Raw genomic sequence first — 24,621 nt, 5'->3', positions numbered from 1 at the left:
CAGCAGGAGCAGCTGCCTTCAGGTTTATAATTGCAAACACAGAGAACATCCCAACCAGATATTATTAGATGCCACAATAGTAACATGGTTTGCTTTTAGAAGTAGGAAAACATCCTAATCATTTGTCTCAGGCTGTTCCAGTCTGTACATTGATGTCTGCTCATTAAACTTTGCTGACAACTCTCAAGAGCATCTTCTCCTCTTGCATTACTACAGCCCTAACACACTGCCATTTAGGTGTTTACTAGCACAGAGTACTCAGCTCAATAAGGATTTTTTGATGCAAGGAAGTTTAAAAATCAGTTGAAGATTCTTTGAAGGATTACAGAAAGTTTCTTTCAAGAGGTTTAAGTCTTCCTAGCAACACCAGGATTGAATTACATTTAAAACCTAATGATTCAGACATGAAAACAGATAAGGCTTGAATTTAACCCAAAATTTTGCTGCATTTACTGACAGTGTTCTCCAGGTAAGGAAAAAACCAGCAAGCTTATACAGCTTACCAACAATGTTTAAACCTGTCAGCAAGCAAAAGGAGATTACTTCTCACTGGAAGATACAGACTACAGAGGTTCAGAGTTTTTAGGGGTGCCCACAGAAGAGTATACTGGGACAGTTCAGTTTTAAGCCTACCTGGGTTGTGTTTGATGACGTTTCTCAGAGCCTCCAGGGCCATTTCAACTCTCCGTAAGCGATCTCCATGTTGATTGGACTCCACTTTCCCAGTCTGAGTTATTGCCATGAGTGTATGCAGATACTGTGCTTGTGAGCCTACATAATCCAAGAGGCTTGCAGCAAATGCTTTAGGGAGCTTTGAAGTAGAGATGACAGTATTTTTAGCTGTGTGGCGCAGCAGTAACCACAGTAGAAGAAAATGTATCGAAGTAACTTCTACATTTCACATATTCCTTTCTTCCAGACAGGCAGATCTTTTCTATGATCACTATAACATCTGGATCACATTACACCCTATTTCTATCTAAACATACACTTAAAAAGCTGTCATTACTCCAGCAGGTGTGTGTTTGCCCATACATAGAGATTGACTGTAAAGCCAATAGGCACCTCCTGGAATTACTGAATCAACCCAAGTGTCTGCATCACAAGCTTTCAGAGAGAAGTCATTCAGACATCTGAAGAGCACATCTTCTTGACAGACTTGGTCTTTTAATTTATTCTCCTCCAGTAAACAGCTTTCTCATAACATGCTGATCTTTCCATAAAAATTTGTATTTCCTCCATTCTGTTTGCACGGACAGATAGATAAACAGGAAGAAGTAGCATTCCAAGCACTAGTTTCAACAGAAAAATTTTTAGCAACATCTCACCTCTAGTTGGAAGGTAGGGACCTCATTGTAGACTCTAACAAAAACCTCTCCCACAATAAGTTCCTTTGCATGGTCACTGAAGACAAAGTCAGATCCATAGCTCTTGTCACAATCACCCTTTAAGCAGAGATAAGCAGAACAAGCTCAGACAGAAAATAATCTTGTAGAAAGTGTAAAGCTATAATCCGATCATGAAATAGGCAATACTTGAACAGAAAACTTAATACTTCAGCAAGTCAGAAGCTCAGACTGAAACATAACACGAAATGAACATGCAAAATCTTAGGGTTTTTGTTTTCTTTTAAAAACTGGAATGAACAAAGTGACTTTGGGGTAGATAACAATGGATGCTTGTATTAACCATACAATTGCATCCCAAGAAGATATGCAAAACACAAAACAGTTTTTTAAAAAAATAGTACTGGGATTTAAAGTAAAGAGTATCTTACTCTCTTAACCATGCTTTCCTGCTGAGATTCCAAAAACTCAAGTAATTCAGCTCGTGTCCCATTGTTCCAGATCAAGTAGGGGTTCTCTGTGTTACTGTTAAGCATCTTCAGAGTCTAAGATAAGGAATTTACATGATGTAACACATTTACAAAAGTTTTGGATCTTTATGCACAGTAATCAGCATTTTTCATGGTAGCAGTAAATCCAATCTCAGTAACAGCTAGACTGATTACAAAAGGAGGTTTAAACTATGAAACTACCCATATTAGAAAAACAGTATGTGCAAGGTTTGTGGTAAAGTAAAATCTAAATTTTAGTTTTCTCTTTATTTTGCTCTAAGACACACTTACTTTAGATTCTCCATCCAGTTTTGACAGTGAGCAGCAACTACCTGCAGTATCTCTTTACAGATTACTTCCTTGGCACCACTTTTAAAGAGTTAAGTTTAACCTTTGCTCTCCATCATCATGATGTCCTTAAGCCTTGAACAATTAACTCCACTTTTTTGTTCCTGTATTTTTTTGCAAATATTAGTCTATATAGCACTGTTCCTGTCCATAGTGTTTGAGGCTGAACCACCTTCTTTTCCCTGCAGTTACCTCAACTGCAAATAAAAATCACACTGCTTTTCTTAGTATCAAGTTGGTCTAAGAGAGTTCAGTGTTTTAGAAGCAATCAGCTACTCCTTTGATAAAGCACTAGACAAAGTTTAGGCCAACAGATGCTTACCTCAGTAGGACTGACCACAGCAAGTTTTCTTGCAATGTAGGGTGTCAACATTCCAGCCAAGCTTTTCCTGATTGCTGGATTTTCAGGAGTAGCTTGTTCATCAGAAAGATACCCTCCAAGGCGACTCAGAGCCAGAAGACTGAGTTTAGCAAGGCTATTTGCCACCTCCTGAAAAATATGGAGACAGTTTGAGAAAACCTACAGCTTTCTTCTGATAGCAAAAATTTACTTTTATACTGTTTGATATAGATTAGAAGTGTCTTGCATGAAGTCCACTAGAAAGCATAGGCTTTGGCAGCTTTAACAGTTAAATGCTTTTAAAAAAACCAAATCAACTCAAAGAGTATTCATCACTATACAAAAACTTCCTTCCAAAACTCTCTGTTAATGTTATTCTTCATGCTACTCAATGATTTTAACAAATATTTGAATGCACTTGGTCTCTTACTAAGAGATGAAAAATAACAGCCACTGATTGTTGACAACACCTCAGCAATATTACCTGGTGGTTTGAATCTTCACTTTTCTGAATCCCACTCTCCTCCAGTGTATAGTCATAGTTGAAGAGGTAACCCAGCAAGTACCACAGAACTCCAGCTTGGAACAAATGTGTTTGTAGCCAATAATCTAAGGCAAAGGAGCTAACACATTCTACTCCTAAAGCAGCTACTCGTGGTATGGTCTGAGGGGAGAAAAAAGAAGTTTGCCTTAATGCCTGTAACCAAAGAATACCAACTGGTTTCCGTACCAAAGATTTAAAAGCCAGAACATGCTAATTCTGCTAATTCCAAGCAGCCCAGAGACAAAAATGAAGTACATATAATTTCTGCAGGTGTAGTATTGGTAACCAACAACACAGCTAATTGGTCAGTATCTTTCAAAGGGAAGAGTACTTGAATAGTTATTTCATATGATTAGAAAGAAGCACTGATGAACTGCTGGAAAAGCAATTCAAAACCGTGGCAGAGATTGCCAGGTGAGTTTTTTATGGCAATATATGTGTCCTGCAGGGACTAAAGAACACACAAGCATATACAGTCAATTACTAGAATCTGGTTTTAGTCTCTTGTTTTCACACACCCCACATGAAAAGTTAAAGACAAACTTTCCTTTCTTAATTCAGACAAAATTAATAATTTTTATAACATGAGGCAACTTCAAAAGAGCTAAATGGTAAGATAACTTCTTGAATACTTTTCCCAGAGTTTATGCTGACTGTAGAGTCTATCTGCTTACGCAAGGCCTAGTTGTAGTACTTTTACCAGGTGATTACAGTAAGCCAAGCTGTCTGATGTGTCAGTTAAAAGGCAAAAGCAGCTGAATCTTTAGAGTGGATGCAGTTTAAATGGATTCAAATACATGGTGTTGAAACAAGGCAGTTGAGTTCTGTATCTCATTATTTGTTGGGATCTTACAGAAGGGTTTGACCAGGCACTGCAACTATGAGGAAAGGTTGAGAGTTTGGTTTGTTCAGCCTAGAAAAGGGAAGGCTTCAAGATGACCTAATTGGGCCCCTCAAGTACCTGAAGAGAGCCTGCACAAAAGGAGAGGGACTATTTATAACTGTATGGAGTGACACGATAAGGGGAAAAGCCTTCAAACAGAAAGAGTAAGTTTAGACCAGATATTAGGAAGTATTCTTTACTGTGAGGGTGGTGAGGCACTGAAACAGGTTGCTCAGAGAAACAGGATGCCCCATCCCTTGCAGTGTTCAAGGCCAGGTTGGATGCAGGTCTAGGCAACTTGGTGTAGTGAAAGGTGTCCCTGCCCATGGCAGGAGAACTGAAATTAGATGAACTCAATGTCTCTTCCAACACAAGCCATTCTATGATTCTATGACTGTCGTATCTGCCCAAAAACCAGAATATTCCCCTAAACATTTAACAGGTAAACACCCACTTGGACAAGCAAAAGGAGCACTCACCTTGCCATAATACAGTAGTCTACAGAGGTCCTTAATTATGTTAGGCATTTCTGTAATCTTCTCTCTGCATTCCTCAAACTGAGCTGCAACACTGTAACACTTACTAATGTATCCACATACCTACAAAACACAATATTTTATTGGTTCCAAGAGGAGGAAAAATGCATATTTACAATTGTATTTTTATAGGTACAACACTAGATCAATGTTTTTATTATCTATACACATTTGTGTTTATTATCATATTATACATATATATACACAATGCAGTCTTCTGAGAAGACCACACACTCAGTTAAAGCTGCTGCTTTAAACTCACCTGTACAGACATATCATCTGGCTTGCTAGAACGAGTCAAGACTGCTACACAGCGATTAAATGCTTCTTGCAATACCTGGGAGGATGGGATGAGGCACAAATTCAGTCACAACAAAAAGAGCTAAAAGCCAGCAAAACCAAAACATTAGCTGGTAAAGTCATTTTTAATGGCTGAAAGGAAACATTTGACATAAATCTGCTGCTTGCATAAATGGTTTGTCGTGCAAAATTCCTTTCAAGTGCTAGTAATAACCTTTGATGCTTTAAGAGCTGACAGTTCTCTCACATGTGAGCAAATACCTCAGTCAATGCGCAGATGACACTAAGTTGTGTGGGAGTGTGGATCCTGAAGGGCGGGAAGGCTCTACAGAGGGATCTGGATAGGCTGGACCAATGGACCAAGGCCAGCTGTGTAAGGTTCAACAAGGTGAAGTGCTGGGTCTGGCACTTGGGTCACAACAACCCCATGCAGTACTACAGGCTGGGGGCAGAGTGGCTGGGAAGCTGCCTGGCAGAAGAGGACCTGGGGGTGCTGCTCAACAGCCACTGAACATGAGCCAGGGTGTGCCCAGGAGGCCAAGAAGGCCAATGGCAACCTGGCCTGAATCAGCAATAGTGTGGCCAGCAGGACCAGCGCAGTGATTGTCTCCCTGTACTCAGCACTGGTGAGGTTGCACCTTGAATACTGTGCTCATTTTTGGGGCCCTCTCCACAAGAAAGACACTGAGGTGCTGAAGCACATGCAGAGAAGGGCAACAGAGCTGGAGAAGGTTCTGAAGTACAAATCTGATAAGGAGCAGCTGAGGCATAGGGGTTGTTTAGCCTTGAGAAAAGAAGACTAAGGAGAGACCTTATCACTCTCTACAAGCACCTGAAAGGAGGCTGTAGCAAGGTGGGGATTGGTCTCTTCTCCCAAAAAACAAGAGACAAGATAAGGGGAAATGGCCTCATGTTGTGCCAAGGAAGGTTTAGATTGGATATTAGAAGAAATTTCTTCAGTGAAAGGATGGTCAAGCACTGGAACAGGCTGCCAAGGGAAGTAGCTGAGTTGCCATCCCTGAAGGTAATTAAAAAGGCATGAGGATATGATTTAGTAGGACTTGCCAGTGTTGGGATTAACAGTTGCACTCTCTGATCTTCAGCATCTTTTCCAACCTATACGGTTCTAATATTGTAATATGTACAATGAAAAGGTCTTCTGCTCGAGTGACTTATTCACATTTATCTATTCTTTCATATAAAAAAAATGCATCAGTTCTGTAAAGGAGTAAGGAAACTTCGTATGTAGCTTGTTTATCCACAGTTCAATAGACAAGCCTAAGTCCAGAAAAGGGTGTACTCTGCAAGATGTTTCTCCTTCTGTATCCAGAATATCTGAGATGTTAAGAATAACAGGTGTCTCAGGACCAAAAGTGATTCTCAATTACATCTGATTTCCAGGTATTGAGGATCTAAGAATTCTAGCTATGGAAAAGTTACACTAAAAGCATGCATTTCAACACATTTCTTTACGTTTACCTCAATTCCACTTTCTCTCCTCAGTTCTTCTGCATTTAATGCTGAACAACTGACAGTATGAAAAGCAAGTTCTGTAGCAGCAGGCAACAGTGGAGATTCTTTGGAAAACAGAAGGTCATCTGATGTTTCAATGGTAATAGTCTTTATCAGCATAGGATAGCCTGCATACTTGTACGGTTTCAAATCTGAAAGAGGAAAAAAATTCAAAGTTTATGTATATGCACAGTCCAAGCAATTTAAGCCACCACAAAATTATTGGTGTAAGATACACAAGATATATAAGGATTAAGAAAGGAAGCCAAACACCCGGGAAATCTGGAACAAGACTGCGCAGTCCACACAATCTAACTCATCGCATAGAACTGCTTATGCTAGAAGCTAACAGAGCTTCACAGGAAGAACTCATTTAAGATCAAAAAGCTCAGTAAGTCCCCAAGCTCAAAGCCTTCCCAACGATGCTTGTCTCTCTCCAGAGAAACTCAAGTATAGTTTGGTCTTTGTCTTGGGCCAGAACTGACTAACAATAAGCTTATAAGGACCTTGTCCACTTTGACACAACAATTTTAAAGTTTTAAATTGCATTTTTCATTCCTGTAGAATTCAGCAGTGCTAAGGCATAATTTAGTTTTTCATACAGAGCCAACTGCAAGGCAACACACTTAAGTCTATACCAATGTTGTCCCTAGCTCCACATAACTGACAGGACTATGATTGCATTTGAGGTTCTTAGTTCATCATTATAATGTAACACTTAAACAGCAAAACACTGTTGGCTCTGCAAGGGACATGGCAGCAGCTACCAGCCTGGGACTCTCGCTGGAGCCAAGTGTTAGGGTGCTCTAGCTATCCCTCTTTCCCAATTGAGCATTGAGACAGGTCATGTTGCAGCACGCTCACCCAAGGATGCTAACACTGGTCAGAATTCCTACAAGAATGCATCATCTGGCTAAGGACAATGAGCCAATCTCATGTATAACTAGCATCTGGGAGACTGAGTACTAGTGAGGATTTTTCTGCATAGACAGAATTCTCAGTACAGAAGAGGATTCAAATTGATTAGTATTGGAGCAGAGCACTTCAAAAAGCTATTCATGCTGTTTTGAATTAAGTTTTACTGCAGATTAATTTATCTCATGGAAGACAAAGTCCTAATTTGAAGCCCTATACCATAGCTACATAATGCTGTGGCAAGTCAGAAACCAGATCAACAGAGCACAGACTAAAGAAGAGACAAGATTAAAGCTGACTGAAATGACCACTAAGTAAACGAACATAAAACACTGAGGCAGCATGTTTACCTTCCTTATGCCTGTTGAAGAGGATGCTTTGAGTTTTCAAGATCAAAATTATGTTTTCTGGATCTGGCCCATCTATCACCTTGGCAGACTTTGTGCACAGAAACTCATATGCTTTATTAACTTTTTCAAACATATCCTGCCAATAAGGAGAAATAGCTGTAAGTGTTAAGAACACTTTAAATTACCGGAGCATCAGTTTAAGTGCAAGTAAAATAAAGCATTTCAGGTTACTAGCAACAGCACTAGCTTTGCTGCCTCACTGCACTTCAGGAAATACTGCAAACACTGGTTGATACATTAGTTTTCTTTTGTCTCCTGAACTCTGTCCTAGGCAAGAGACTTTAAGTCAATCATAGTATGACAAAAGCAGTAAGTACAGTTGGACTGTGAGAATGGGCAAAGGATGCAGCCAGTCTCTGAAAGGGAAAAAAATAGCTTGTTTAGGTCCTGTGTAACTCTCTAAAGAAGATCATTTCTGAGACGTGAGTCTGATCTGACTACACCAGTTTACTGTAGAAATCCTAAATCCTTGAATGGCATTAGTTATATTATTAATCTCTAGCATTAATCTTTATTTTATGATTCACCTAGAGCATAGCTTTTAAAAGGAAGAAACACAATTTAAGCATGCATTTCAAAATTCTTAATATACATAAGAGCTGAATATGTTCCCATTTTATTAACACCATAAATTTGTGCTGTACATACCCTGCCCTCTGGATTCTTGTCTGGGTGGTATTTTTGAGCCAGCCTGAAATAGGCTTTCCTGATCTTACTTTCATCATTTCTGCAATAAAACAAGTTCCATCAATTACACTTAATAACAAAAAAACACCTAAATCAACCACAGCAAAACCAGCCTGGGGTTCTGAAAACAGTACTAACACTAAGTGCAATTGAGTGAAAACCACAAAGCTCTCCTATTTCCATTTTAAAACCCTGCTTCATAATCTTACACTGAATGGGGGGTAATTGTGTGGTCACAATAGGAAGAAATTTTAAAGATTGCAAGTATTTTAATACTTTCAAGGTGCTCAAAGTCCCTCAATATTTTAAATGAAGTATCCAAATGAGCTACAAGTGTTGAAAGTTAGTATTTCACCATTTGCAGTAAATGCACTGGTCTTGAAGGACAAACAAACTGCTGTTGGTTTACTTCTAGAGACCTGAAGTCAGAAACCAGTGGCAAGACAGGACATAAAAAATTCTAAGGGTATAATCACCAAGAAAAAGGCAATATGGGGGAGGGAGAAGGATGATTACAGAAAAAAGCTCCTCTGAACATATTCAAGTTCTGTTATATTCTTTGCTCACTACAGTTAAAGCTTGTCCTTTAAACGAGAAAAGCTCAGAGCATTCTTTTCCCCATTTTCAGCTTATCTAAGCACTTTAACAATTGTTTTCACAAACACTGGAATTGTACTTCCAAGATTTGTTTCTTTTTAGCAAAGCAATCCTTCACTGTGAAAGAAGCAGGTGCTACATGTGACTGAGCTGGTACCACTAACTCATTCCAAGTACCGAGATACGAAACTTCAGTTTGTTCAGTGCATGGAGTTTATACAAAAGTATTTATACAACTTTAAATCCTGAAGACAACTTACTGGCCTTGTCCTCTGGGTAGGTTAAGAACTTCATAAGCATCATCTATTGACATGGTAGGTGGCTTCTTCTCCACCTCCTTCCTCCAAGCTTCTAGGGTATCTTTCAACAGTTTAACCTCAAGAATTACAATTTATTAGTGTTTCATTGTGCTGACACAAGTATACATATTTTTTAATAAAATGTTGTTTTACTAATGAATCCTGTATTTTATTCAAGATAAAAGCACCTTGAGATTAAAATGACTATGTAAGAGTCAAACTGGAAGATAGAGAATCACTTAAATAAGACACAACTCAAATCATGATACTATAAAAACCGAAAAGCTGCATGAATAAATAAAGCTGCTTAGACAGATCTAGTCCATAGCCTTGTACCAAAAAGATATCTTTAGTTAATGTACTGACATGTTAGCTCGCTTTCTTTTGCGCCATGGACAAATAAGAACCCCAAAGTCATTATTTCCATTCCCTCTCCCCGCCCCCAAAATAAGATTCACTGAAACACTCTCTGAAGTTTCTTGGATACTTGATTTTGTTATTTAAGTAGTCACCACAAGAAGGATAGACTTATGAGATTGCTATGTGGAAAGAACACTATGCTGCTTGAAGATAAAGTACGGTTTAATGTATTTACTTGTGTGCCAAAATTCACAATAAAGGAGTTACTTGCAACAAACCTAGCACTTGATTTTGTTAATATTTTAGGGTTTTTCAATAATTTTTAGGACTGAAAGATCAAGAGCTAAATGAATCCTAAAATACTTTTTACTTACTGGATCTTTAATTGGCCAGTCTGGAAATTTGAGTGTATCACAAAGATGCTTGAGGTAATAAATGTTACAGAACAGCTCATTTTCCAGCTGGGGATAGTTGATAACAGGGATGGGACAGTATTGGTAGAGGGCTCTTGTATTGCTTTGAAGACGAGGAGTGAAGTCAGCAAGATGAGCAGCAATCTTCTCAATCATTAGGCGCCTAAAAGTTACAAAGTTCAGTTTAACACTTGCCCAGCAATCCTTAATGCTCACTCACTGTACAAGCGTGTTCAATGATTTCTTCTGAAAAGGTTTTCCTTAGAAATACAAAAATTTCCTATTCTATTAGAGAGCTATTTAAACACCATGAAAATTAGTGTATTAAAAACAATTAAAAGTAATATTTTGCCTTTCTCAACACCTCTTTACTTTCTGCAAGGCCCTAATATGTATTGGAATGTTAGAGGTATATCACAGAGATGGGCACTGGTAATAAAAAATTACATATAAATGAGTAAGCATAAAGCACTTCACATACATGGTCAAGTCTCCAGTCACAAAAGTAACTTACTCAAGACATTCAGGGAAATATTCCCCTTCCCACTGCCAATTCTGCTCTCCCTTGCCCTGGATATTTATGGTTGAAGCAGAGTGCAATGCAGGACATTGCCATTGCAGAAGGCAAACAGGAGGAAGCCATGGAATCCAGGTATTTTCAGCTTTCTTTAAGAATGTCAAATTCTTCAAGACAACCTGTAGTTCAGATTTATTTGTCCCTCTGACAGAAAACAGTTACCTCATTTCATTGCTCCAAATTGCTTCCGGAGTGTCAAATTCTCCAAGGAATATCTCAGAAAATTTTTCTGGTTCATAGTTTTCTAAATAACACACCATTGCTTCAGGAAGAATATGTCCAAGTATACTTCTTTGAACTATATCTTGACTTTTTGTCTACAGAAGAGATCACATGGTCACCTCAAAGGTAATTGAATTCTGTCTTGCTAACTAATTTGATACCTAAAAACTCTCCCCCCTTTCTCTTATAATAGTTAAATTCTAGTTAAAACACCTACAGGTAGTCTGCAAAACTATTTGGAAACAGAGGTAGTTACTGATGCAATCTACTCACTTCTTCAGACTTGAAAGCTTGTTTTGTATGTGTGTATTTCAAAAACCTAGAAGAGAAACAGCAGTTATTTTCTTTTTGTTTGATACTTCGGTACCCTTGAATAGTAGCAGACAACATAGTCCAGCCAGCAGGTATTACACATTTACTTTCAGACAAAAGAGTAATTGCAACATTTGTATGAATTTATGTACTCAGTTCACTAAATCCTTGGGAACTCCACCCAGCTAAGCACTCCCATGTTATAAGTACTGCCTTATGTTCATCATTTCAGTTTGAAAGTCTTACTCCTGAAAGCTGGTTTTCTACACAAAAAAAGATGCTGATAAAGACACAGTCAACCTCTGCACTGTTAGATCATCACTGCAGGGATGAAACAGGATGATTTTAGACTAAGTGCTGACAGTTCTATTACACCAGAGTCATCATGGAAGCATGCAATCATTGTCCAATGCATTTCACTGTCCAAAAGACTTAAATGGAATTGTAGGACAGTTTTTTATGAACTATTGCACTTAGGAAAAAAGTACTGACAAGAATGGCAGTAGCCACCTGCCTATGCAGTGCATTATCAGGCAGTACAGACTGATTTAACTGTTTTAGGCTTCAATATTGAAAGAAGCTATGAGATTTTTTTAAACTCTTTCAATAGCTGCCTACCATCAAAAGCTACATCAGCATATATGTAGCCTGTGTTACTGCTTTTTAGTGCTTGTAAATGGCTTATTCTACAGTAAGGCATGCCCAGTTGTACTGCTAGAACTGTATCATCAGAGACTTCTCATTCCCTCTCTGGAAGGTTAAGAAATTCACTTTTTAGTGATTGACTAGATCATGTGGAGACAACTCCTCTAGAAGAAGAATTTCATATTGGTTCTAGAAAGCCACATGCCCCAGAGCATGTAGATGTAGAGCAGCAGTCCTGAGCATGACTGGTCAAGAGCTACTTTTGGCTGTTCTTTTTCCTCACCTTGCAATAGGAAGTACATTGGAACCTGTGTACATCATGATGAAAAAGAATACTCCACTCAGATAAAAACGAGGTAACTGAGGGTTGTCTTGCATGACATGAGAGAGCAATACAGCAACTTTTTCCACCAGGATAGGATCAAAAGTAAGTAATAACTGAAATCAAACACAAGCATTTATATTAGCTGCAAGTAGTGCAAGTCATCTAGCCAAAATTGAAATTTTAACTAATTATTGGGACAACCCAGAAATTTACAGATATTACAGTTAAAGAATACTTCAGCCTAAAAACAGCAAGTGTCAATCAAAAAACATTTAAAGTTGAAAGGGACCTCTGGAGATGATCTTGTCAAACCCCTCTGCTAAAAGTGTGATCTTCTAGACCTTGTTGATAAAGCCTATGTCCAGGTGGCTTTTCAGTTTCTCCAAGGATGGAAATATTTCTTTAAGACATATTGGCTGAAAAGCACAAAATTTGCAACAACACCCTATGAAATTAACAACTGCTTGATCAGAGTTCTGCACAATGTTACAATTGTTCTTTGATGAGCTTGCCCCACCTAAAGTATTCACATGAGGAAGATGGTAAAGTCAAACTTTTACTCATTTAGGTACATTTTTGAAGAGTTACTTACCTGAGTTATATGAGGAAGGCAAGTACTATCTGACAACAGCCTTTTCACTCTAGGCAGAGGTCTTATAATAGCATTATCTTGATCCCTAAAAAAATCAAGTAATACAGCAGTAAGCATACATGTGCCTTTTCTCTTTCAAGAATGAACAATTTTATTAAGCATTAGACTACTGAAGCCATATTCTTTGTCTTTCTTTGTTGACTTCAAAGTTTGCTGTTAGACTTGGTAAATGTGGTTTAGTGTCCTATATTAAAGCAGTTTTGTTTAAGTTAAACAAGAGCCTGTCTATAGCATTAGAAATGCACATAGCTTGCGCATTCATTCTTGCAGTCCCTTTCACAATATTAGTATTGTCTCCTTTACAAACTCTCTATTTGCCCACAGAATTAATTACTACCATGTAAAAGGCTCTTTAATAGAGTTCCTTAATGTACTACTTTCTAAGAAAAGCTTTAAGACAGGATTTATTAATTCATGCATCTGCCAGATAAAGTTAACCCCTTCTCTGAAAATCACTGTTTACCTGCTGGGAAAATATCCACACATGGTGATGAGCATGTTGAGGACAAGTGTGGCAAGGTCAGTTTCATTCAACACAGGCTGGCCGCTGGCAAGCAAGCACCACTTCAGCTGAGGGATGACCTGTAAGGGTCGCCAGCCATCCATTCCCTGAGCCCAGCAACGAGTTTTTGACGTCACCTTCCCGTTGTTCCATAGTTCCTGCATCTATTGCAAGATTAGAGATGAATTTAGTTTATTCAGCATTCAGAGCCACCTCTGCTCCTACTAATGTTCATGACAAGCTTTTAACTGCTATATGGCAGACTATTATAGTAGCATGAAATTTCAATGTGTTTATAACTCTGTCATAGAATCATGAAGAATAAGGTGTTGATTATCTTAAAACTAACTGAGGCATGGATGGGTAGGCAATCTTACCAAAAAGGCTGTAGTTCTTGGCACCACATCAAGTCTCTTATCTAGCTTTAATCCTTATTTAAAGAGTTAGTTGGAGAACATTCCTTAGCATTGCTTATGGTGCCTCTCACTGTTTGAAACACACCCAGTCACCAGGACACAGAGATCAGTTGTCAAGAGTCTGAAGCTGACAGGTACCTCTTGAAAGCTGTAAGGACCACTCCTTTCTTTGTCAGCATTGCCAAAGTACCATTCTTTCTCGCTCTCCCTCTTCGCATCAGGTGCTGCTTCAATCACGTTGCTCTAAAAGTTGATGTTTACAAGAACAGCTTTAGCTTCACAGTGCAAATATCACATTTCTACAGAAAATGTGAAAAGTACATAAATTTTTTTAAGAATTGTCCCTTTCACAGAGCAACATATGAGTAGTAAGAAACAAAGGCTCTGTACCTGCAAAGGGACTGTAGCTCTGCTTGTGTGAAGATGTGCCAGAGTAAGAAGATCTACAAGGATTCTGATACCATTTGAATCCATAAGGTCCTTCACATTTCTCTGTTAACAAATGAACTAAGTTACCAAAAGCATTTTCTAGATAAGCATTGCTACAATTAAGCATTGCAGAGTTTTATTCAAGTAAGAAATGACCACAAAGAAGTCAAATCATTCTCTAAAGTGACTCGATTTGGTGCAATCACCACAGTATCTACACATTTCCTTCAGATTTCTCACCAGTAAATAACAGCTATCAAATTCCAGAAAGCTGTATCAAACATTGTTCTAAAACTGCCTCAATACTTGAATTTTTGTTCAAGTTAACCCTGAAAGACTACTTCAGACTGTTTTATACAGTCAACAGACTGATGAACTGCTGTTAAGTGTACATGTCCACCTTACCTTATTGAGGATCAGCTTGTTGAGGAACAGGATCAATCTGTCCCGCTCAAGCCTGTCAGTACACTGTTTCAGCAGAAAAGAACAACTTAGTATTTCATAGTACATACAAGAAGTTCCCTTCAGAAGTCAACATAGTTGCAGCTGTAAAGCCCCATATTGTTTTTTCATGCCCAGAGAAACTACTGACTATTAAATGTCAAGTTTCATACACAGCTAATAAAGGTAGTTTTCTGCCATTGAGAAGCAAATGCCTTGTTGCCCTCCAACACTGCTGTTGTCCTGGATCAACCCCACTATTCTGACAAGTCTACCATTCTACCAGGACTATGTTTGATTCCCAGTGAACCAGTTAAAACAAGCACAAGAGAAAAAGAGAATCATTTTAGCCAGCAGACAGAGAGGGTCTTTGATATTTCATCCCTGGTGAGATTATCAAGGCTCAAGGCAAAATAACAAGGGACTACCCTGGTTCAGTTTCACTTGCAACAGCCACAAACCATGCTGATGCAAGGAAAGAACTCCTTCAGACTGCACGGAAATTTATTTTTGCAAACTGAATCAGTTGTCAGACATAACTTAACAGACACTTAATATACAAAGCAGCTACTACTACAAATCTAATCCCACCACATGTGCTCATCTAAAACTACCATTTCATTAGGTCTGGGGCTATGACTCAAAGTCAGTACTTTGAAATAATGTGATATGGAACAAGGTTCTCCTCTTATAAAGCTTTTGCATTTTTCAAAAGCAAGCTGAAGTTATATCTGCATTTTGTTTCCCTTAAAGAGACTAGTTTGAAATACCTCTATGATCAGCAGGTTTTTTTAGTTAAACTTTAATGAAACTGAAACAAAGCGAGATACTAAGAACAGGTCTTGACGGCATGGAAAATCTGGGTTTCACAGTAACTTGAAGGATCTGAACATATGCTGGACTAGCAGTATGTTAACTGCTATATCCAGTAATTTAAAATAATTCTTACCCTTTCTAACATTCCAACAATGTACTTAGTATCAGAAAACGGTCCTATTTCTTCATGACACCTTCCATAAACAATGGCCAATGCTTGCAGACATAAGCATTTCATATTCACTTTTGGAGTAAGCAAGAAGCGATGGTAGAGTTCATTGAAGAATTCATATCTAAAAAATAAATGAGATTTTAGAAAAGAAAACAAACACAGACCTTAGGAATGAGATAAGGTTTTAATAATGTCTCACGATCTTTTGATTGCTCCACTCTCTTCAGTTTCATCTTCTTCCAGCAGCAATCTTAGATAATAATCCCCTATTTTTATTTCCTCGGAAAGGCACTCATATTTTACCTGTAACACAGAACACCCTACTTAACAATATATACTGTTTCTCCTTCAGTAAGTTTTTGCTCGCATAACAATAGTGAGCTCAATTGTACCTAAAAACCAAAAAAGGTTAGCAACCTCTCCTAAGCTGTAGGAAAACTGAAATCTGAGTTTTCTGTTAAAGAAACACATATCTACAGAATGAAAGTCACTGGCTATTGCTGCCCCCCTGAAAAATGAAGCTTCACATCATACTGAAATCTCCATTTCCAGCCTTTAACTAACTTGTTTCTAATATCAGCTGGTTTTATTAACCAAACTTGTAAAACGCGTGATGCATTCAGTGACTCAAGTTTAATAAGTACTTATTCCACTGCAAGGTATTTCACTTAATGTTACTGCAAGTATGAAATACAAGCATGACATAATTAGTAGTTATACTTGCTATTGTGCTGGATAATAAAACCCTAGAGGCATCAGTTCACAATACAAGAAGCTGAAGTAAAATTGCACAATAAAAGCCATCATTAACTTCAGAGCAACTACATTAAATTTAACAAATGCCTCAATGTTCAGTGGTAACAAGCATTTGGAAACAATTCAATTAGAGGTACCTCTAACATACCACAAGAGCTACTCTACAGTGGTTTTTCTTATCTATAGTTAGCAGATTACTGTCATGAGGCCACAAAGTTATCTACAGATTTGATCACAGCACATTATACAAAGATATCCTGCTAAGTGGTATGCTTTCAGAGGAGTCTCAAGCCACCATCACCCTTGGCAAAGTGACAGGTCCCACAGTTGATAGAAAAGCCTTTGTCACCACTATCTAGTTCAAATATTTACAGCATAATCCTATAACATATTCATTACTATTTAAAAGCAAATCTGTGAGACAGCAGCTGTTCAATCCAGTCCCAAAGTACCCTGGGTTGTAGCTGCAAGAATGCTACTGCTACATTCCAGCAGCATAAAGCCACACAGGAGCACAGGGTATATGGAGGAAGTCTGTATTACTAAGTTTCAAATCTGTACTTCTGATTCTGTCCCAGTTTGCAGTGCTAAAAAGTTGGGATAGCACACACTGCGACACCCAGAAGGCCTGCCCCTGATCTATACCTGAAGGAAGCTTAGAAAGACAAATGCCAGCGCAAAAAATATCAACGTAAACCCAGTCTTAGCTATTTCCTGCATCAATGTAAGAAGCAACCTGTAGTTGTGCGATAGGGATAAATTGCATACATACAATTGCTCTCTCATAAAACATTATCCTGATGTCTTGCAGTTCTTCCTGATTTGCATAGTAGCCAGCTGAGAAATTCCCCAAACCAAGTTTGTTCTCATTTCACTAACAGTTCTCAGTTCCAATGTCACTAGAAAGCCATACTCTAACAAGCATGGCAATGGGAATATCTAAGGAATATCTTGAAGTTGAATTAAATAGTAGCCTTGCTTTGCTTAAGCATTACACATTAATTAAAACCACATTGTTGTGTGGAACCATAACAATACTGGAGATAAGAGAACAGTACAAGAAGTGTTTATTAGCACATTACTTGGAAACATCTTGCAAGATGTTTTGAGAAAGCCAATCAGGACCATACTGATTGCTTTGCAGAAGCATCCAAGTTTTGGTTTTTTTTGGTTGTTGTTTTTTTTTTTTTTTTTTTTTTTTTTAATTTTTTTTTTTATTTAGTTACTGCTGTTCCTAAAATGGGATGACAGCGACCTTTATCTGAAATTTACAATGCAGTGTGTTTTAGCCCATAACCTAATCATGATTTGGCAAGCCAGTATTTAACAGACACAGGATTACTGAAATGTGAAGGAAATAAACACAATAAACAACAGTGTAAGAACCAACTCTTAATGCAAGAATACACCACAGGTTCTGATAAATGTTTCACCTCTACAGCAATAATTGTTAGGTTAAAGAGACTGTTTTGCCCAGTGACACTGGACAGTAGTACCTGTTCACTGATTCAAGCCTTAGCAGTTGATTCCATAACCCCAAAATATTCCAGCTTGCAGTCAGAGATCATCAACACAAGATTCACTCAGAATTAGAGAGAGAAATGACATTTCAAGTAGACATATTTTACAGATCCAGTTTGTCCTATGGTAGGTCATTTACCTCAAACTCCTGGTGGTTCCATGAGATAACATTAGCACTACCAAGTTCTCTGTCAATGTTAAATGCTCTCATCTCAGACTCAAGAGTATCTCTCAGTTCTTCCCGTGTTTTGAAGTTCCAAATCAAGTTTGATCTAGCATGATCCTGAACAAATCTAAGAAAGAAGTTTCATAGTTTAAACCCCTCAAAATATTATCTGAAAAGCAGAAAAGATTCAGCTGGCAAGCCAGGGGAGCTCGTTAGCATTAATGGACCTTAATTAGAAGGCAGAGAGCAGTGGTCTCCAGTTTGCTACAGTAATTACAGTTGTTCACTTGTACACTGTTTTGATAGCCATGGAGGCCAGCCTAAACTAAAGCATGCCTGTGTCATCCCTTAGGACTCAGTGTGCCATCTGCATGTAGCTGATGACCAGGAGACATGCAAGCGATGCACTGTAAGCCAGGGCTACAGGTAAACAATCCAGAGCAGCAGACATGCACATACCAGATGTTTTTTAAACCAACAACAACATAAAGTAGCTTATGCAGTAAAATAGAAGTTGATGTCTTAAATGTTACAAAACAGTCAGTGGACATTCTTTAGTAGCAGTTACCAACACAGCCTTTGGATCCAAAGACTGAGAATGGACTTTAATACCAAAGGTTTAGAAGCACACAGATCTTCCTTTCATTCAACTGTATTTGACATTTAGAAACATCAAGCAGTTAAGTTTATGGAATTTATCCAAGCTTGCTTACATAGTTTGCTAGCCAAGCCAAGCTTTATTAGTCTAACACAATGGCTCCAGTCAAAGTGATGTATCTTTTTCAGATGGAAGCCGCTTCCTTGTAAACTTTGACAGCTGTAGAACTCACAGGTAAGCAAGCTGCATTTAGGACCTGTGGCACTACTTGAAATCCTGTATCCATGTGCTTTCTCTTGCCCTGCTTTAAGCTCATATTCCAATTCAAGTTACAACATGTTGAGTAGCTTACAGGTTGAGGTACCATCAAACTACAATGCTTTCCCGTGCTACTTCACTTGGCCTTCAGTACCACACAGATTTGCACCTGCAGTTTGTTATTTACTCTTCCTTTTGGTTCAAGGGAAAAAATTATGTGGTTTGATGATATTTCAGAAGCTTTCTAAATTCCTCCTTGGCCTAAACACAAGTGAAATCCTTAAGTATAGCTTTGGGGTTTTCTAGTAAGCAGCTGTTACAAAATACTTGCTCTGTTTCAAGGCAGGCAGAAATTGGAAGTCACAGAAACTCAGAAGATATTAACAAAAATATCCAGCCAGATAAAAACTTGTATCTGAGACCACCATATTAACTTTAGTATTTTCACCTGTAATAGAAGAGATCCCAGTTTGCTTCTATTTTTATCCTTTGGCGCCGTTTCCTTAATATCACTGGTTTTTGAATAATGTTCTGCAAAATAACCAAATTTCATAAGTCAGTAGAGGCAGATACTTCCCATTTTTCCCTTTTAAAATAAAAGGCTATATTTTTTACACTCCTTCAAAAACCATACTAGGTTAAGCCTTATTATTAATGAATAATGTCTCCTTTTCTAGTGAGTAGCAGCAACAGACTTTCACAAGTGTTATTGGCACCAAGTTAAATCATGCCAGAGAAACTTTCAGCTGTTTGACACATCATTTGTTTAGAAGCAAGTTATCCCTGAGAAAAGCTTAATTCCCACCACCACAGGTATTCATCAGCTCCAAAGCTGATGGAGGTGAAAACTCACATTCAAGGGCAAAAATATTTTGCCCTTGAAAGGAAAGAACTAGAGGAAGTCACAAAAATAAAACCAAGCCTGACTTGGTCACTGAAAGATTCCCTATTTTGATGAAGCATGAAATCACTGTTATCATCTACATGAGATATCACATGCAAGCAGAAGTCTGAGCAACAGAGTCCACACAAGTGACAAGACATATACAGACTCACCATATTGTTTCTGTCCTGATTATGAAGAAAAATTGGAAGAAAAAGAAAAATACATTTAAGACTCCAGAGTCACTGAAGTAATTTCAAGTGGTAACACCAAACTTGCTACATCTTCCAAGCTACACTTGCACACATTTACTGTGAAATGATACAGCTCAGAACTCCACATAGAAAAATGACTCTTTAAACTCAATATCTAGACAAGTTGTTTAACGTGCAATTTGACCTTCCACTGTTTTTCACATTTCTTCATTTCTCCTGTTTTGAACCTAATTCACCATTATTTCACAAATATTACTGCCAAACTTCTGCAACACATTATACATCAAACTTGAGCTAGATTTTTGTAAATTAAAGCTTATTGCTATATCAGAACAAGTACAAAGACAGGCATTTTCAATGCTCTGCATTGTGCTTTTCATCCTTCCTTGCCTGCACAACATATTGTTTCACTTCCAGAATGCATAAAAACAAGCTTAGTCAATATAGTAAAGAAAGTTTAAGGCAACTTCATAATTGAAAGAGTTTGTCATTTCAAACATGGCAATGAAACATGGAAACATGGCATGGAAAAGAAAAAGGAGACCAAGAGACTCAAGCAATTCTTAAGCTCTCCTCTTACAATATCAGACCAAAACATTATTTATTACTTCAGTCTCAATCATGACCTTAGGTACAGTCTTGTGTTGCCCTTCATGCACTGAGATACCTATAATTCAAGTGAATCCCAAGGTGGTGTCCATGGCCTAGGGAATAGAACTAGATGATGTTTAAGGTCCCTTCCAACCCAGGCTATTCTATGATTCTTCAAGAAGGTTCCACAACTAAAATATCACTGGTGTAAAGCATATAATTTTGAATACAAAGAATATTCCATTTCTTTTAAATATACCTCAAAAACTGGTTTTGCCACATTTCAAGGAATTTTCTCCTGTATAATCATCTTACAAGAAATGCATATAAGCTGCACTGCAGTTTGATACAGTTGGCTAAAGCTTAATGCATATGCTGAAGGAATTAATTTGCCTGACTTACATTCTCCCTGGATCCTATTTCTAACCCAAGTATAGTAAGCAGTAGAGAGTTTGCTAAAAGGAAGGAGAACTCTCACATCACAACACTTCTTTACTATTTGAGTGTGTGCTCTGACACTCAGCTGTGACTTAGTCAAGTTACTCTAACAAAGACTTTCAAATACTTTTACCTCTTTTTGAGCTATGCCCATTCGATCTCTCCAGTGCATCAAGACTAGATCCACCTTCTCTTTGGCAAATTTTTCAACTTCTTTTGCAGCTTTTCCAGCCAGTCTCTGCCACTCTGGCACTTTATTGAACTTGCCATACTGATCCTGCAGAATAAAAGCAATTACTCAGTTGTGGGTTATCTTTGCTGCAGGTCAATGCAGCAGTCAAGTGTCTGTACTAGAAAAGTCACTAAGACAATACATCTATATAATGGAATAGGAAAGACAACTACAATTACTTACAGTTGCAATTTTTAAGTTATCTCTAACGTGCATTCTATCAGCATCTTTTTCAGGAACAGGATCAGCACTGTCAAGATACGCCAGCAAACCTGGTGGCTAAAAACATTTAAAACCAGTGTAAACACACAAGTGGCTAATGAACAGAAACCATCACATTAGGTAATAACATAATTTCTTTAAATCAGTTTAAAACAGAATTTATATTCTACTCTAAAGTAAGTATGTAAAGCTACAGCATTTTTTTTGCTGTGAGTAGTAAAATGCCACCATCCTCAACAGAATTGCTCAACAGAGACATACTACCAGCTTCAGTGCAGCAGAACTCTTGGCTATATCTCATTTCTTAAAGCAGCACTTAATGCACCTAAAGAATGCAGGATGAGTTGATCCCAGGGCAATAACTGAGAGAGATGAATAATACTAGAATCCATCCATATCCTCTGATATGGACTAAATGTTACATGTGACAATAGAGATGAGACAGTCTTTTTTGACTAAGCTTTCCCTAAAATAGTGTTCAAGATCAGGACGGTTTGCTCTGCCATAAATGAAGGAACTGCTATTTTGAAATTAAAAGCTAGTAATTTAACAGACATGATAATTTCTTACAACACTATTTATTGAACTAACTTCACTGAATTAACTTAAGCAAGAAGCATTCAGGAGGCTGTAAGGGTGAAAGAACATATGAACAATCAGCATATGAACTAATAACATATACATTTAACCAAGTTACAAGCAAACAAAGTTGGACAGGCAAGGCATGAAAGCATGGACAGAACTCTTAATATCTCAATTTCATACTGGCACAAAAAAGCATTAGAGACATGCTTACAATGTGTCCCACATTTTTGTCCTTTTAATTAAGAGAAAGAAGTCAACACACCTTAAGTTTTGTGTCAAAGTATCTTAAAAAGTGTCAGGGAAGTAACAAAATTTTTAGAGTATGAGATGCTTTGAAACCCATCAATATCCTTTAATTAGCAGATGCCAGACTGCTGATCTCCCAGGCAAGACCTTCCCCTTGAAGGGAAAAGTGAGTATGTTTATTATATAGACTGTCTGAACTTTGATACTGCAAGCTTTCATATTTTATTTCTTTGCTACTCCATATTCCGTTTTTACTTACCAAAATACGTTTCAACAAATTCATAGCAGTTTTATTCTCAGCTGTCCAGAGGCCAACCAAATGTCTACTTAACTGCCTGAAAAAGCCAATGGAATTAACAAACTACAAGTTAGTATTTTAAACAGATTTTTAAACCACTAAACTGTCACCCTTACCATGCTGATGAAATGAAGATGAGCAAGAGCTTTGTGCTCTTGAGTGAGTAAGAGCATAAAGCAATACATTGTCCAAGGATATGCTTAGCATGCTTTAAAGTGTTCAAGAAGTTCCAGTGAAGTTAGTGGAACAGTAGCAGCACATGCTTTTACATCTAGACCTCAAAGAACACTTGAGCAATAGAGCAGAAATAGCTGATAACCAAGTGTAGCTTATCCAGCCTACCTTAAGTTACAGCTGAAGTTAAGAGGCTAGAAGCCACCAAGAACTGCTACATGCTCTACTTGAAGCTCTTAATACAAGTTATTGACTAGAAAATCCTTTCTGGGAGCCTGCCTTCTATGCCAACTGATGCTTTCTGCCAACATTTGTCACTAGGATTCTACTGCACTGAACTGCAGCACTGCTACAAGCACATTTTACGTAGTAGCACCAAACAGAATTAGCATGACAGATGGTTTCATACCCGCTCTCTCCTGGATGACACACAGTGGCAACAAGCTCCACTTGTCCCTACATTCCTTAGCAACTCTAAGCACTTCAGGAATTCACAACTAAAGCTTCTATAATCTTGTATTTGGGTGGAATTAACTAAATTATTGCTCATCCTCCACAGCATACTCTCAGAGATCACAAATTCTACTGACTGTTGATTCAGGGAATAACTTCTGTGAGGAAACTTGTCTCTCAGATAGGATGGGTGATCCTAACTGCATGCAAGATGTCTGAGATGTGCACACCCATTTTTATACAGTTGTACAGTACAAGTTGAAACTTTTTACAAGTTCCAAACACTCTACTTGCCTTCTCTTTCCCTGAATTAAAAGAAATAAAGATCACAACTCGAGCCATTAACGAATAACCAACCCAAGCCCATCTTAACAAAAAATAATCGAGGGTTTATTAAGTGGCTGCAGTCTCAGCTGAAGCTTGTCCTACTAAAACATACCAGCTGCTAAAGAAAATATTCTCCTGAATTTTTTTCCTTGACCTCCCAATGTTCGCTAGGTCATTACTTAATTTTTTTTAAACACAATATATCAAGTGAGATGGACATACCTATTTGTAAGCATCCTCTGATCTGTGCTTACTGTAAACATAGCAGTGTGCAAGTGACGAGGTAAGGCACCTTCACTGAGGGCAAGATCTTGCATTTTGGTAGCAATCTCTTTGTCTCCTTCCTTTGGAAACAGGGCAAGATGATTACTAAGGAAAGAATCTTAGTTAAACTGCTTTTATCTCAGTCTAAAGTTCCAAGGCCTTCTTGACCATCAATTATACCAACTAATATTCAAAAACCAGAAGCTAGAGTATACGATAGATTTTAAGTGAAAGTTCTCAACAGCAACTGCTCAATGCTGTAGTAAAGCCATGAACCAGATAACTGATAGTTACATCTGCGAAGACAGAAACTGAAGAGGGCAGGATGCCCGTCCTCCCATCACATATCACAAGGTTGTAGTAGCAGTACCATTTCACACTGCAATTATAAATTAGAATTAAACAAAGAATGGCAGCCACACATTGGTTGTTGCTTGACTTTTGCTGGCAGCAACCATTTAAGATTAATGGCTGATGCTCAGTTTAAACAGCCACATGGGTAAGACTGCTACTCACTCAAGATGCATTAGTTGCAATGAATAAGAAAAAGCTTTTGCAGCACTTTTACTTGTCTAAATGATAGGACTTTTAATAAACAACATACTAACTTTTAGCTAACATTATCAGGTACATCAATGGAAACTTGAATATTTGGAATGCCTCTATTTCAAGTGTTCATTCACTTCCATTCCAAGAAAGTACTAGATGGATTTCAGATGCATAAGCCATTGTGATACAATGAGGCACTAACTTAAGCCCCGAATTTCAACCCAGGAAGTGTCTAGAATCAGTTAGCAAGATCACCCTGCAACAATCACAAGCAACCCTTGAGAAGTATGGGCTTAGCCCATACATTATGTGGTATGGAAACTTAAAGCCAAAGCAAGAACAAGGGCTGACATCA

At 38.0% G+C, this 24,621-nt stretch overlaps 1 protein-coding gene across 1 annotated transcript in view; it reads right to left on the bottom strand.

Moving 5' to 3' along the window:
* Positions 1–24,621, bottom strand: part of DNAJC13 (DnaJ heat shock protein family (Hsp40) member C13) — a 56,694-nt gene that overhangs the window by 11,391 nt on the left and 20,682 nt on the right. The window contains exons 17-45 of the mRNA XM_041466487.1: positions 23,676–23,797; positions 22,461–22,536; positions 21,332–21,427; positions 21,050–21,193; positions 19,846–19,860; positions 19,238–19,320; positions 17,907–18,060; positions 15,690–15,793; positions 15,452–15,611; positions 14,467–14,529; positions 14,023–14,124; positions 13,771–13,875; positions 13,178–13,380; positions 12,655–12,739; positions 12,021–12,175; positions 11,054–11,099; positions 10,721–10,875; positions 9,943–10,144; positions 9,170–9,285; positions 8,274–8,352; positions 7,566–7,701; positions 6,268–6,452; positions 4,751–4,825; positions 4,432–4,551; positions 3,010–3,189; positions 2,508–2,675; positions 1,778–1,891; positions 1,329–1,445; positions 634–811 (exon numbers count right to left, since the gene is read on the bottom strand). Coding sequence (XP_041322421.1) covers positions 634–811; positions 1,329–1,445; positions 1,778–1,891; positions 2,508–2,675; positions 3,010–3,189; positions 4,432–4,551; positions 4,751–4,825; positions 6,268–6,452; positions 7,566–7,701; positions 8,274–8,352; positions 9,170–9,285; positions 9,943–10,144; positions 10,721–10,875; positions 11,054–11,099; positions 12,021–12,175; positions 12,655–12,739; positions 13,178–13,380; positions 13,771–13,875; positions 14,023–14,124; positions 14,467–14,529; positions 15,452–15,611; positions 15,690–15,793; positions 17,907–18,060; positions 19,238–19,320; positions 19,846–19,860; positions 21,050–21,193; positions 21,332–21,427; positions 22,461–22,536; positions 23,676–23,797 — 3,538 coding nt within the window. The remainder of the gene's footprint in view (positions 1–633; positions 812–1,328; positions 1,446–1,777; positions 1,892–2,507; positions 2,676–3,009; positions 3,190–4,431; positions 4,552–4,750; positions 4,826–6,267; positions 6,453–7,565; positions 7,702–8,273; positions 8,353–9,169; positions 9,286–9,942; positions 10,145–10,720; positions 10,876–11,053; positions 11,100–12,020; positions 12,176–12,654; positions 12,740–13,177; positions 13,381–13,770; positions 13,876–14,022; positions 14,125–14,466; positions 14,530–15,451; positions 15,612–15,689; positions 15,794–17,906; positions 18,061–19,237; positions 19,321–19,845; positions 19,861–21,049; positions 21,194–21,331; positions 21,428–22,460; positions 22,537–23,675; positions 23,798–24,621) is intronic.

The sequence above is a fragment of the Pyrgilauda ruficollis genome, unplaced genomic scaffold, assembly GCF_017590135.1.
Source record: "Pyrgilauda ruficollis isolate IOZ18807 unplaced genomic scaffold, ASM1759013v1 scaffold2, whole genome shotgun sequence".
In the NCBI taxonomy this organism is placed as follows: Eukaryota; Metazoa; Chordata; class Aves; order Passeriformes; family Passeridae; genus Pyrgilauda; species Pyrgilauda ruficollis.
Note: the sequence above shows the minus strand (reverse complement) of the source record. Positions and strands in the feature narration are given on the sequence as shown.